Raw genomic sequence first — 14242 nt, 5'->3', positions numbered from 1 at the left:
ACTAAACACTCGCGGTTGCCGCGTACCATGTGAAACGACTACTGCGGTGATGCAGTAACGCGTTATCGTCACAGCCTTTATGTGCTTGCTTCAGCTATGGTCAGAACTGTATGTTGTGTCCAGTGCAGTGTACAGGGTAGACCCTGAAAGACTTGCATTTCACAGAGGACGCAAGTCCTGATACGATACTTGTAAAGACAACACATAGGCTGAATAAACAGATAATGTTCATATAAAAGTAAGTGACTGGTCGGTGTATGTCTTCAGCTCGTTAAACTGACGCCTCACTGGATCAGATGTGTGAAAATACACACATACATAACAGCGGACCAGACACTTTTAGTGTTTGAAATGTAAACAATGCATGCGAATCTCATCCAAGCGTCAGTTCGTACCGTCTAAATTGTTCACTGCTCAGAAAATGCACAGAGGGTAGACGCCAGGCGCACATTTCACCGTGACCGCGCCACCCAGCAATCGTGGGCCGGTACAAGCGACACAGTAGCCTATATGTGCAGATATGAAGCTAAGATTCATCCAAACAGTCGCTAAGTTTGTCTAAATGGGTTTAAAAGTCGCTAGATGTAGCAATAAGGTCGCTAAGTTGGGAAGCAACACAGTCGCTGAGTTGGCAACACTTCAGCCAATCCCATTTTTTTTAGCAAGTAAACCCCACCCACTGATTAACATTGAATTTGCATACAAGTTGAAAATAAAAGTGAACACGAAAATGAAAAAGAAAAACAGAACATAGAATTAAAACTGAACTTTACATTTTAATTTTGTCCCTATTATTGCTTGGGCATGAATAAAAAGCCTTTAAATTTTTTTTATTATTGTCTGTCTTGACTCAAGATTATATTGAAAATGAAATGTGAAATCATCAATTTAATTTAATTTTTCAATTTGGCCGGAATGATGCTTCATCACGTTAAAAATGAAAATGAAATAATTTAATATAATGTTTTAGTTTTTATTTTAGCATTTCATTTTCAAATTTGGGACATATTTTCCGATTTTATTTTTTATTTTATAATTTAATTAATTATTTTATAATTTAAATAATTAATTTAAAAAAGTCCAAAAATACCTTCCATAGATCTCCTGCAAATTATTGAAAATGTATAATGTTTTTCCAGAGAGTTATTGATGAACGAGTGTTTTGGTGGCATGTACAGTAAGTAAATTTTTTCATCATATGTTTTGTGTGTGGGTGTGTAAGATACCAAATCAAATGTTATGTATGGGATAATGTAGAGGCAGCCGGTAGTTATCGGGAAATAAGCCCCGACAGTGTGATCAGGACCAGACGCGAAGCGGAGGGTCTTGTATCACACTGAAGGGGCTTATTTCCCAATAACTACCGGCTGACTCTACATTATCCCGCTTATTACACGGCTATTTGCCACATAAGAAAAAAACTGGACATGAATATGAATTTGAAACATTTTTTGGCATATTTGTTTTAGATTAACATTTTTATCCTTCCGCGAAAACTTTGCACAGATGCATAAAATGATCGTAATACCTTATTAAGATCCTCTGCTTCATACTTGTCTGTCTCCATTTTTTCTCTTTTAGCCAGACTTTAAGAAGTTTTAATGCCCATTCTGTATTTTTTTGTGTGTTGGCTTCGTAGCTGTCATGCTCTATTTTGTCAAGTTCAGTCTCAGTAAGCTCTCTGTCTGTGTCTTGTCGTTGTTGTTCTTCCTTCTATCCGCTGTTTAAATGTTTTGTTTTTTCCGTACATGTTAAAATAAATGCCAAACTTTCCATTCTTAATTGTGGTTGTCCAGTGTTTGTCACAAGATGGCGCCAAACAGTAATCTTTGTTGGCGCGGAGGGATTTAAAAACACACAAGTAGCACCGGCTATGCGTTATTATTACTTTGGAGCGGTTATTATTTGAAAAGAACGAACCTGCAAATGTCTCAACTGACCAATCAGAATCAAGCATTCCAGACAGCTGTGTAATAAGTCATATTAATCAGTGTCTTGTTGATTAAAACATAGCATTGTTTTGAAACATGTCTGCAGCTCTTAGTAACTTTTTTGGTGGGCTTAAATATATTTTGACCCAGCGGGTTAATTGTAACCCTGTGTTAACTAACCCGTAAGCACTTACGATATAGCCTGGGTGCCAGCCGATCTTAGCCCCGCCCACAACATTTTGAGAAATGGGAAGATCGGTCTGGGGTTTCACCGTTGAGGAGCTACTATGCGAGTCCCAAAACTGGCCGACGAATCAAATTGTGAGGGCGGGCTTTATACGATGATGGACAGATGATCAACAGTAACGTATCAACCACGTCACCAAAGAGCGCGTGTGTTGAATCTGTTTACAACGAAATGGCTGCCGCGGTAGAAATCAGATGTGTGGATTCTGACATTGAGTCTGTTCTAAAAGATATCGACTGAGCATTGATTTTAAAAGAAGAACAGAGAAACGCGAGCAAGGCATTTGATGATGTTTTTGCCGTCCTTCCTACGGGATTCGGCAAAAGTTGTTGCACTTATGAAGGATCAAGTTAAAGAAGCAACTGAAATGGGTATCACGGCGATGCAACTTGGTGTGCACGACGAGATGGATATAATTAGCGGTCGTTGCCAGCTTCTTTTCAGAAGCCCGGAATCGTGGAGGGACATGCTAGGCTCGGATATTTTTCAAGCAAACGTAATGGGTATCGTCATGGATGAAGTTCAACTAATGTACAAATGGTAAGAGATAGTCTTACTGTATGACTTAATGTGATACAAATGAAATGTTGTAAACATAGTAGGTGTTGATGTACGTTCGCTAACTCAGACTTGTAGTGTGTGTCATTGTAACGAAATAACTAGCAGTTCGGTCAAGCTGCAAATACGTCATTTCAACATACGTGTCACACCCCGTTGCTCTGATTGGTCGTGGTCTATCCAATTGAGTGCAGAGGCATTTTTCGGTTGAGACACGCCTCATAATTATAGCTCAATGGAGCGGTATCAGACTCAAATTCTGACTAGAATTGAGTATGACAACGTCAGGCTACTTACGATATGAAAACCGCTAACGTCGTTAGCGTAATTCTTGCCGTTGTTTTAAATAGGCTACACATGAATAGGCATGGGCCGGTATAAGATTCTGGCGGTATGATAACCTTTAGCAAAAATACGCTTAGGTTACTCACGTAACCCCGGTTCCCTGAAATAACGGGAACGAAGCATTGCGTCAGTTAGCTGACGCTATGGGGGAAACTCCTGTTTACTCCGTGACTGAAGCCTATTGGTTAACGTCTGTACAAAGTACAGACCAATGACGTTTGAACCCGCGCGCGGGAGGAACGCGTCCTTATATAAGCGCGGTTCAATCGTCAGGAGCTCATTATATTCGACTGAAGCGCGCAGCCGAATAACACTCGCTGCGTAGACGTTTGTAGCACGGCAAGAGACGCAATGCTTCGTTCCCGTTATTTCAGGGAACCGGGGTTACGTGAGTAACCTAAGCGTTCCCTTTCAATACGGTTCACTTCGCATTGCGTCAGTTAGCTGACGCTATGGGGGAACGTAATCCCATCACGCCGTGCATACACAACGTACTGAAGTGCCTTACCGGAGAGACACTGCGTGTGGCCCTATACCCGGCATATTCACAGCTTAAAAAGCAAATGTGTAAGCACCATATAAATTGTTGACGCGCACACGGTGGGGTTTTAAACGCACCGGGGGCACATAACATAGCACAAGACGGCGAGGTACCGAGCGCGCCGCGGCTGTGCGAGATAAGTAAATTCAGAGTCACGTTGGTGAGCTCGCTGAGCGCACCGTGGTGTACACATAAAACGCATGAGCGTGCATGATTGAGCCGAGAGAACCTGCGCTCGTAGGGCAGGGACGTCTAAGCTGTACAATCTGACAATGTAGACGGCGAAGACCAGCCGGCCGCGTAGCAGATATCAAATATAGATATAGATACCCCTGTAGACCAAGTTCATGAAGAAGCCAAACTCGCAGAGAGTGGGCTCTATATAGGACATAGCTCATAGAGGGGCGTGAGCCAGTGCGATGGTTTCAACGATCCATCTAAATAACCACTGTTAGCAACAGACATACGTAGTGAGTGATCTGCGAAGCTCACGAACGGCCGATCTGACTATAATATGCGGCAGAACGGTTCGTAGCGTGGGATTATACAGATACCACAATAGTGTGAACCCAGGTGCACCCTCGAGCGCATCGGGATGCATATAGGTAGTATTATAGTGCACAGATCGGTGAGCTTTCCAAGCGCGCCGTAAATGTGTATTGACTATAAATTGCACGGGCACAGGTGAACACTTGAATACATTGTGAATGCATATAGATGAATCAGAGTGTTATAATGCACAGGCCGGCAAGATTCTTGAGCGCGCCGTCATGTGTTCTGATAATAAATTGTGCGCACACGGGTGAACTCTTCAGTGCACCGTGAATGCGTGATAAATCAGTGCACAGAACGCGCCGTGAATGTGTAAAAATATGATTGATGAACGTAACGGTGGGCACCCAACGCACCGTGAACGTACACAGATGAACAACAATGTATGTGTCACAAATCATAACACAGCTGGGTATACAGGTGAGCTTTCCCAAGCGCATCTTATTGTATACCAAAATGTTATAGCGTGTACATGTGAGCTTCTCTAAGCGCACGGTGGACGCATATAATTAAAAACCATATCGTGCATACAGGTGAGCTAATGGGCGCACCTTTAATGCAACAAACCTCAGTAGTGCGAAGCAGGGTGTCGAAGCTGTAAACTGACAACGTGGACGGCGGGGACCAGCCGGCCGTGTCACAATTGTCAAATGAGAAACCTCTAAGACCATGCCCATGCTCTAAGACAAGTGAGCATAATTGTCACGGGAGGTGATAACGTCAACGATCCATAAATAGCCTGTATTGACAGGTGCTCTAGTGAGTGATCTGTGACGCAGATGAACAGCTGATCGTCTGATGTACGTCAGACGTATGTGTCATCCAGGACCTTGGACAGTTCCAGAGCGCTGTGCCTCGGGCACCGTCCACATCTGAGAAATGACAGGCTTATGAATAAAGTGAATGGCCAGCCGTAAAAGCATGGTTCGCTGTTACCGCCGCCGTCCGCATCTGAGAGATGACAGGCTTGTGAATTAAATGAATGGTCGGTCGTAAAAGCGTGGTTCGCTGTTATCACGGCCACATAGATATAGGTAGGGGAGAGAGCCGCCGTGCCTCTGTAGTGAGGAGAAAAGTGTTCCACCCACGATTCGCGGGGGGTATTGACTTTCAAATGTCACTAGACAGAATGGATCAGACTTTGCATAAGGACGCCTCGTGAAAGGGGTCCTAGCAGCTTGTGTCAATGTGTCATAAGGCACGTAATGTAGGTCGTGTCCCACGGATGCCATCTCCGCACGCCCCTCGTAATGGGTTAATATTGGTAGTTTAAGCATGAGATGCGTATCACTCTGATTGAACATAGCTTATAAAGCGATGCAATGAGTTTATAAAGGAGATGACTCGTCAGCTTGTTCAGGGGGCGAGATCTCAGTCTGGTTCGGTAAATAATGAAACCACCGTAGATTGCCCGACCGCATTATCACAATAACACGGTCGAGAGTGCTGCAGTGCTAAATCATCCTCTTAATGTACCGTATTCACAGTACAAGGTGATTTATATGAGACAAACGGCGTTCCACGCGCCGAAGACTGATTGCCGTCGTAAAGCGTGTTCAACCCACAGCAAATGCTGGGCTAGCTCGTAATGACAGCACTTCATGCAGCAGTGTGTAACTTAAGCAAGCTTCCCGGCCGTCAGCTCGGGGCGGGACCTTTGCTTAGTCAAACTGAAGTGGACTTATGAACAATGCCACGATATTCAGCTTTCTGAGGCTCGTTAGAGGGGGTACGTGCGCCCGTCTTAAACGAGATGCCGCGCGCGTCTGACTGTGCGCGCGCTTTAAGCTTTGAAACTTATTGTGGCGGGTAGCAAGCTCACTTGAGGTTGATATTACCCTTAATATCTCCGAGTATTGGAGCGGAGGTGTGAGCGTCTTCGGATCCGCTAATATAAATCAGCTATATGGCCGAAAAACGTCATAAACCGCTTGGCTGTAAGCCTTTGAGTGGCCGTCCGGAGAGGGCGCGATTCAAACGCTTGGAGCCATGCAAAAGTCTGAGGCTGTCCTTCCTCTAGGAAGAGAGAATAACAGCCGTAAGACCGTGCTCGTTTGTGCCATCAGCATCGTAGCGGAGAAACTGAGGTGGGCTGCGAGCGAATTTGGCAGAAAGGTGTTAGAGACACCGTACAGTCGTGGGGTGTCAATACACAGTATATGGCCAAACCGGGGTTTTTTCGGCTAGCGTCGATAGAATTATGGACAGCGGGCCGTGTGTGCGTATTACTGATTGCTTGTCAGTAAGGCGATAAGTGTTTAGAGACACCGTACAACCGTGGGTGTCAATACACAGTATAGTAAGCACGGAAATTACTCTTTTTAGAGGAATTAAATACCGTTCGCCACTATAGTGAGGTCGCATAGCCGACAGTATTACACAGTATGTTTGGATAAACAGCACACAGAAAACATTTCAGGGCAGTCCAGCCGAGGCGCGACATAACCCCTTTTTCCCAGACAGTTTCGTTCTCTGTTGATGCAGCTATGCTGCGGAGACCAGAGCTCAGCCGTTCAGGTGCACAAGCCTCAGTAGTGACGGTGACCGAACGGCTCACGGAGCAGGGTAGTATGTCTAGGTAGTTCAATGTCAGACTGAACCCATCGCAGAGAGGAAGTCTGCCGCGAGGCCCGCGGTTTTGCCGTTTATTAAAAGGGCAGAAAAACCGGGTATATATATATAAGAATGTACCAATATTCAGCGCACTGATATAGGACGGGACTGAATAAAGGGAGGTATTCGGGCCTCAGTATATTATAAACAAATTCGTTCTGCCTCTGATTCCGTCTAAACCAGAGAGAAATTACCAGGCAGACGAAAAATGAGCTATCTGAAGTGAGATCGGCTCAGGCCAGTAAAGCTCTATAATAAGTGTTTTAGCGCTCCAATAGAGGCGTGTCCGCCTTATCGAGCAGACGAATGAGATCGTGCCGCTCCAGGAGGGGAGGGGCATGAAGCTCTCTTATAATGAGTGTTCTTGGTGCTCCAATAGCGGCGAATCGGCCCTATCGAGCAGACGAATGAGATCGCGCCGCTCCAGGAGGGGAGGGGCATGAAGCTCTGTAATCGTTGAACACTGGACAGCTGCATTTAGAGGCAGCGAGCCGTAATACCGCGTGCTAGCTAAGCCGTTAAGAGACCTCACCACTGTGGGGAAAGGAGCGAGGGACTCCGCGAGCGTGGAGCACGAGTGGCTGTGCTACGACAGAGACAGGGGCAGACCGCCCGTGTTTGCTTGTCGTATGCATCTATCCAGGTCTACGGTTCCCCGCTTGTTCATCTCAACAAGAGAGGAACGGCAGAGGGGAGCAGCAACACAGACAGAACAGCCATGCGTCGTGACGGTATCACCCGATGCACTCGGGGGATTAATATATGTGCCAGAGATCTCGCCACTGAATGTGTGAGGAGCGAAGGGACTCTGTAAGCATGAACGGTTGCGGTGTGACAGAACACAGGGGGGGTTAGTCCGTGTGTGCTTGTCTATGCATCCATCTAGTCTCATGGCTCGCCGTGTGTTCATCCCGGCGAGAGAGGAACAGCAGGGGGAGCACGAAACATGGATAAGACAACCAAAGCATAAGCGCGGTCCCGGCGTGGGAGGTGCCAGACCGGTAACGCGCTCGGAGGAAATTCATAGCAGAGAGGCTCACCGAGCCGCTGTGCTGGACGCTATTACAACAGCGCCTGCTCTTTTAGCTTATAGCTTTATATTAAAAATATTGATCTTACCGGGCGGCCGCAGGGGAGACCTCGTCAGGCGTGTGTCCGCTGCACAGGGCTCGAACCACGGCAAGCGAAGGCTATCTTCGGTTCTCGGCCGGAAAGCGGCAGGGGAAGACGCTAGACCTGGACTCTGCTATCTTCGGTTCTCAGCCGGAAAACGGCAGGGGAAGACGCTAGGCCTGGACTCCGCTGCAGGGCTTTTGTCAATGGCGAGGTAAGGCTTCTTCTTTTTCTTCGGAGCAGCGAGAGGTTCGCGCTGAAGGAGAAAATAATGAGCTCCTGAAGATTGAACCGCGCTTATATAAGGACGCGTTCCTCCCGCGCGCGGGTTCAAACGTCATTGGTCTGTACTTTGTACAGACGTTAACCAATAGGCTTCAGTCACGGAGTAAACAGGAGTTTCCCCCATAGCGTCAGCTAACTGACGCAATGCGAAGTGAACCGTATTGAAAGGGAACCACGGTTTCACGGTGTTGCGGTTTTGCCATTGCAACACTAAAATGTGTTATTTTTAAATGCCAGGTACAATAAAGCCTTTAAATTATAATATGCTTTCAACACATATAATATTTTCGTAATGTATATTAAATGTAAACATCAAATCAATCACATAACTTCATGATTTAATGAATTTTGTATAAGCACAGCTCATACCTTGGAGACGGTATCACAGAACATTTTAGTGGTTTTGAAACCTTGACTGTTTTAAACCTCGGTATACCTTGAAACCGGTAACCGGCCCATGCCTACACATGAATGACTGCTGGCTGCCAACAAAATAAATGTGCTTGTTCATATATTTAATATTGGTTTAATAAGGTCATGTCAAAGATTGAAATCATAATGAAATGAACGGCTAAAATCAGACTTTGATGCTCATTAATCCCAGAGTTTGATTTAGAAACTGTAGTATGGTTATTCCAGACTGGGTCACATATAAAAATGTTTTGTCATAATTGTGCTGCTTTTTCTCACATATTTACACATTTGTATCCATTTATAATTAAACTATTGTTAGAAAAGGGTTGGATGAATGAACATTGTGGATACCTGTCTATTATAGACACATATATAAACAATATCCACTTCAAGTATATAGACAAAATAAAATAGTATTAAATATTTGCCTGCAAACTTAAGTTTTAGCAGCAATGTTGCACTTTTATCACGTTTGTAATTGTCCAAGAATGGTAAGAACTAAAAAAAAAACTTCAAATGTTCATTTGTAGCAGAGATGTGTGTGTTGCTTGTGTAAAAATATAATGAATCAAACTCAAATATTTTTTTAATTATTGAGCCAAAACCAAAAAGCGTTAGGTTGTGCCCCGCTCTCCCCTATTACCTTTTAGACAGTTTTGAAGTAAGGAATAAAGAAAATACTATGCACAACTTATAGAAACAACCAGGGCCCGTTTCCCTAAAACGTTCTTATCGCTAAGTAGTTCTTAACCTATTCCTTAACCCCTCTTTCCTTTGGCACGATTCCCAAAACGTTTGTACGCTAAGTATATCTTCTGTAAGTCACACTTTCGTAAGGTTGGTCTGGACCATTCGTAAGCTCTCTCTTTGCGTTGTTTGAGCGCAAAACGCTATCGCCGCAGTCTTTAGAAATCAGCGCAGCGCAGTACAAGTCAAACTATGGTATGTTGACAATGATTTTATGTTATGGACATTTTAAGACTTATAATAAAATATGTTTGCAATGGATACAGGGCTATTTATGCAGTTGACTTTATTTGGTATCAGAACTAATGAATCAAAAACGGCACCGGTGTTGTGTCGATGTTTGTTTCCCATCGAAATCTGTTCCCTCTATGTTTATAGCGTTTACATTTATAATTTATTTAGAAAGATTAAAGATTTGAATTGGTTATACTAAAATGCAATAATATCATGTATTCTATTATACAATTTATTAAATATTTCATATTTGACAGTTTTATGTCTTTTAACATACAGCCTGTCTTTTTCTTTTTTTTTCTATACTGTTTGTTTTAAAACTGTTATGTTTCCATACATAATAAATATATATTATAGATATAATATGATTCATACTGTAAAAATAATTGACTTACAATCAAGAACAATAAAGATAACGTAACCGTTTAGTCCATGGCAATTTTTTTTTATTCGACAACACTTAAAACCTTTTGACAATTTGCCTGACGTGGCTAAATAAAAAAAAATTCGCCTCCCAAGACAACTCATTATAGAGCTGCTGGATCTTCTCAGACCATATTCTCTATCTAACTCTCTCTGTTTATTGTAGATTGTAGGTTGTTTTTAATTTAAAACATTAATGGCAAGTAATACCGCATTAAAATTAATGCCAAGTAATTCTGATTGCTAAGTACCTTAACATTAGTATAAAAGTGTATTATATAATTTTTTAAAAGTCATTAAACCCACGTCGAGACGCGGCACAAGTGGGACAATGGGATAAGGAGGGTGGATGATAAGCGATCGTCTACCCGTATTACTGACAATTTGATAATTTAATTAATAGTCTATATTTTACGGATACCTTAAACTATGTTAAAATGAACATGTATGCACTATGCACTGCAGCTTCTTCCAGTGGAACACAGTTTATAAATTGGGAGGAGATCTGGGTCCAACCTCGTCACCTGGATCTTGTGCTCTGCAGTGAGGACCTTCTCGGTTCGAGGCCGGCGGGTTGTGACTATGGTGACTTTCACTTTTTCACTTTCACATTGTAGTTGTATTGTAGTAGTACTTTAAATGTATTGCAGATCTGTTATTATATACTGCAAATCACAGTGTTTCGTGTCCAAAAAACTGCATGTAAGAAAGACTGCAGTATTACTTAAAAAACTCCAGTTATCTTTTGTAAGGGTAGGCTGTTATGACTCAATGCTTAGCAACCGACAGCCAATCAGAAACTGTGTAGCTCATATTAAGAGCTGGGTGTACAGTCACAGAAACTTTGCATACTGTGTAAACAGTTGTTTTTCGCTTTTGGGAAAAGTAAAAATACAAAGGTGAGAAAGGACATCTGTAGTGGAGTTAAATTAATTTTAAGGAAGCTTAAAACAGCCAAAGGGAATTACGATGCAACTTGTTATGTGACTAGCTATGTTTCCATCACCCTCTTTAAATGCACATATTGAAGTATCACATCAGAAACAAGTGAAGGAGACACCAAATTTCAAATATAAATCGCTTAATAAGCAACCCTTTATTTTTCAGTTTTTTGGTTTTGTTTGATGCGAAAACAGTTCATGCAAATAATGATGGAAGATGGAAACGCATATGCCGAAAAAATTCTGATGCAGCGATCATTAAACCCACATGACTAATCTTCTGCTTCTTCTGATGGATTTGGCAACCCCAGGAACATTTTACAAAGCAAATGCACAGTTTAAAAATATCAGAACATGGATGAGATATGACAGCTGTCCCAAAGCTGTTTTGCAGGGAAAAACACAAAGTACAAGTTTAATTCTCAGCCACAGACCTATCGTTACGACTCTGACTTTAAGAGATAGTTCAGCGAAAAATAGCCCATGATTTACTTACCCTAAGCCATCTAAATACCTATTTACTGATACCCTGAAGAGATACATTATGTCCATCATCTTTCAGACTAACACAATCTGAGTTATTTTAATAAATGTCCTTGCTCTTCTAAGCTTTATAACGAAAGAAAACAAGGTCCACAACTTTCAAGCCCAAAGCAATGCATCCATTATTCACAGAAGTAATCCACACGGCTCCAGTGGGTTAATAAAGGCCTTCTGAGGGTAATCGATGTGATTTTGTAAGAAAAATATGCATATTAAAAACGTTACAAATGAAAATAACTAGCTTGCGGTAACATCCAATACGCCTTCACCAGAAACTGTCTGCGCAGGATGTAGTGTACGATGCGCAGTGGATGAAGAATGAATGCACTTTATGGGCATTAAAGATGTGGACCCTATATTCTACCGTTATAAAGCTCGGAAGAGCCGGGACATTTACTGCGCACTCACATTATATCCAAACCGCACCTGAGCACATTTGACCCCCAAAGCCTGGTTCGCTTGACTAGTGTGATCGCTCCGTACAGTTTCCGGGCGCAGTTTGGTTAATTGCACCTTGGTCGGCTTGCAGAGGTGGGCTTGGGCCCGGTTCACTTGGGCTCAGGCACGAAACACACAGTGCGATCACAAATCGCGCCAGATTTTTTGCCTTCAGAAAAACCATGTGAATGTCTGAGCTGCACACGCCACAGATCAACTTAGGAAATGATAAGCATGTCAGAGGACTGTTTGTTATCGTGCACCAAACGACTCAGAATAAAAAACACAGACTTAACATAATGATGGGCTCCAGTGTTAAGAGAGCGCTTTACTTCATGTTTTCTTCAAACCTTTGACCTTTGGCCAATATCTAAGTTTGATTTGATGTTGTGGTAATAGTTTTGATTAATTTAATTTAACTTAATAAACAACTACATGAATTAATCGTATGATTAAAGCTACAGTAGTCTTCAATACTGTCTGTACTATCTGTTGACTTACCTAGTAGTCTTGGTACCAACGTTGTGCTGACTGTAAACTCATCTGTTCCGGAATCACTCCCAGAATCACTCCTGGAACCACTTCTACTTCTGGAAGTTCTCTTTTCATTGTAAACTGTACATGTGTATTCTCCCTCATCTTCAGCTGTCAGATTGTTCAACAGGAGGGAGAAGTTTCCATGTTTAATGTCTTCAGTGAAGAAATGAGCTCTATCATGATAATCCTGATGTTGAGCATCTGGTCTGATATCTTCATCTTGATACAGATGAATGAGAGTCTGTGAGTCTGATCTTCTCCATTCCACCTTCAGACCTTCTTCTTCTGGTAAGGGTTGGTTATTAAAACAGGGCAGAATCACTGAACCTCCCGGAGGAACAACCTGATCATATGTAAAGTTCACAATGAACCCTGAAAAGACATATAATATCTGAAGTGAAATCATTGTTAAGGAAAAATAAAAGTAAAAGATATTTTATGCATAATAATGTTTGAAGCCTGTGACAATGTGATCAAATATGTTCATGTCAGCAATACTGGAACATCTGATACTTTTAAGTTTAGAGAAACATTTTCTGATGCGGTTTCCTAAATATGGTTTATATGATGTTCAGATCCTACTGCACAAAACTGTCAGTAAGACACAAATCTGTTGACTTACAAGTGCTTTGCGTTTCCAAATTCACATTGACTGAAAAGACGGACATCCATTTTCTGTGAACTTTACATGTGTATTGTCCCTTATCTTCTTCTCTCAAATTCTTCAATAGGAGGGAGAAGTTTCCAAGTTTAATGTCTTCAGTGAAGAAATGAGCTCTATCATGATAATCCTGATGTTGAGACTCCGGTCTGATATCTTCATCTTGATACACACACAATGGATTCTTTAAATCTGATCTTCTCCATTCCACCTTCAGTCCCTTCTTTATCAAATGAGGATCAATGAAACATGGCAGAACCCCCGAATCTCCCAGATTATACTTATAAGAACCCTTCACGATGAAACCTGAAAAAGATTTGACATTTAATTTAAATGAAGTTTTTACTCATGAAAATACATTACAAACCACAGTAGGTTTATAGTGATTATTTTGTGTATTAAGTTTTTTCTTAAACCGTACAAATAAAGTTATTCCAGAACCTGCCAGAATTTGTTCCTTCTTTCAGCATTCCCAAAATACTTTATATTTTATAATCATAATATTTAATAGAAAAAATGCAAATCACAACATACTCTCAATTCAACAATTAATAGGCTATAGTCCTATTCAGATGGTAATTGTTTCTCATGAGGATGTCTGTAAAAAAATTTTTGCATGCCTCCGAAAAAAAATATATTTGAATTCGGCTGGGAACTTTAATGCAGGTGGACAGAGAAAAACACTGGACATTCTGGATTCAGACAGCACTACCTATTGTAAACGATGAAAATACCTCATGTCCCCACTATAAACAATTGCCATCCAAATAGGGCTTTAGTCTGACATCTTGTCTAAAGCCCTATTAGGACAAAATTTTATAGAATACATCAAAACCTTTTAATGCACCATGCACCATAAGCCGATTTGATACATGAATGGCTGTGCACTTGCGCAGACATTTGGTTCGGATTATATAGAATCAGATTGCAATGTTTAGGGTACATCTAAACTGTACTGTCGCAACCTGCAATCTAATTAAATTTAGTCAGATTGACAAAATGTTGTGCATGTAAACTTAGCCAATGCGAATGTTGCATGGGTTTTTATAATTTATTAATAATTGGTAAATGGACTGCATTTATATAGCGCTTTTAACAGACGTATGGCCATCCAAAGCG

The 14242-nt window shown here is 41.8% G+C and overlaps 2 protein-coding genes across 2 annotated transcripts in view; both read right to left on the bottom strand.

Annotated features, from left to right (window-relative positions):
* Nucleotides 1-14242, bottom strand: part of LOC135734278 (uncharacterized) — a 201258-nt gene that overhangs the window by 159551 nt on the left and 27465 nt on the right. The gene's annotated exons all lie outside the window — the stretch shown is intronic.
* Nucleotides 1-14242, bottom strand: part of LOC135768853 (uncharacterized) — a 61311-nt gene that overhangs the window by 38983 nt on the left and 8086 nt on the right. Inside the window, exons 5-6 of the mRNA XM_073813806.1 lie at nt 13085-13429; nt 12427-12834 (exon numbers count right to left, since the gene is read on the bottom strand). Of these exons, the coding sequence (XP_073669907.1) occupies nt 12427-12834; nt 13085-13429 (753 nt within the window). The remainder of the gene's footprint in view (nt 1-12426; nt 12835-13084; nt 13430-14242) is intronic.

The sequence above is a fragment of the Paramisgurnus dabryanus genome, chromosome 3 (assembly GCF_030506205.2).
Source record: "Paramisgurnus dabryanus chromosome 3, PD_genome_1.1, whole genome shotgun sequence".
Taxonomy (NCBI): domain Eukaryota; kingdom Metazoa; phylum Chordata; class Actinopteri; order Cypriniformes; family Cobitidae; genus Paramisgurnus; species Paramisgurnus dabryanus.
The sequence above is the reverse complement of the archived record's forward strand: the minus strand, read 5'-3'. Positions and strand labels throughout refer to the sequence as shown.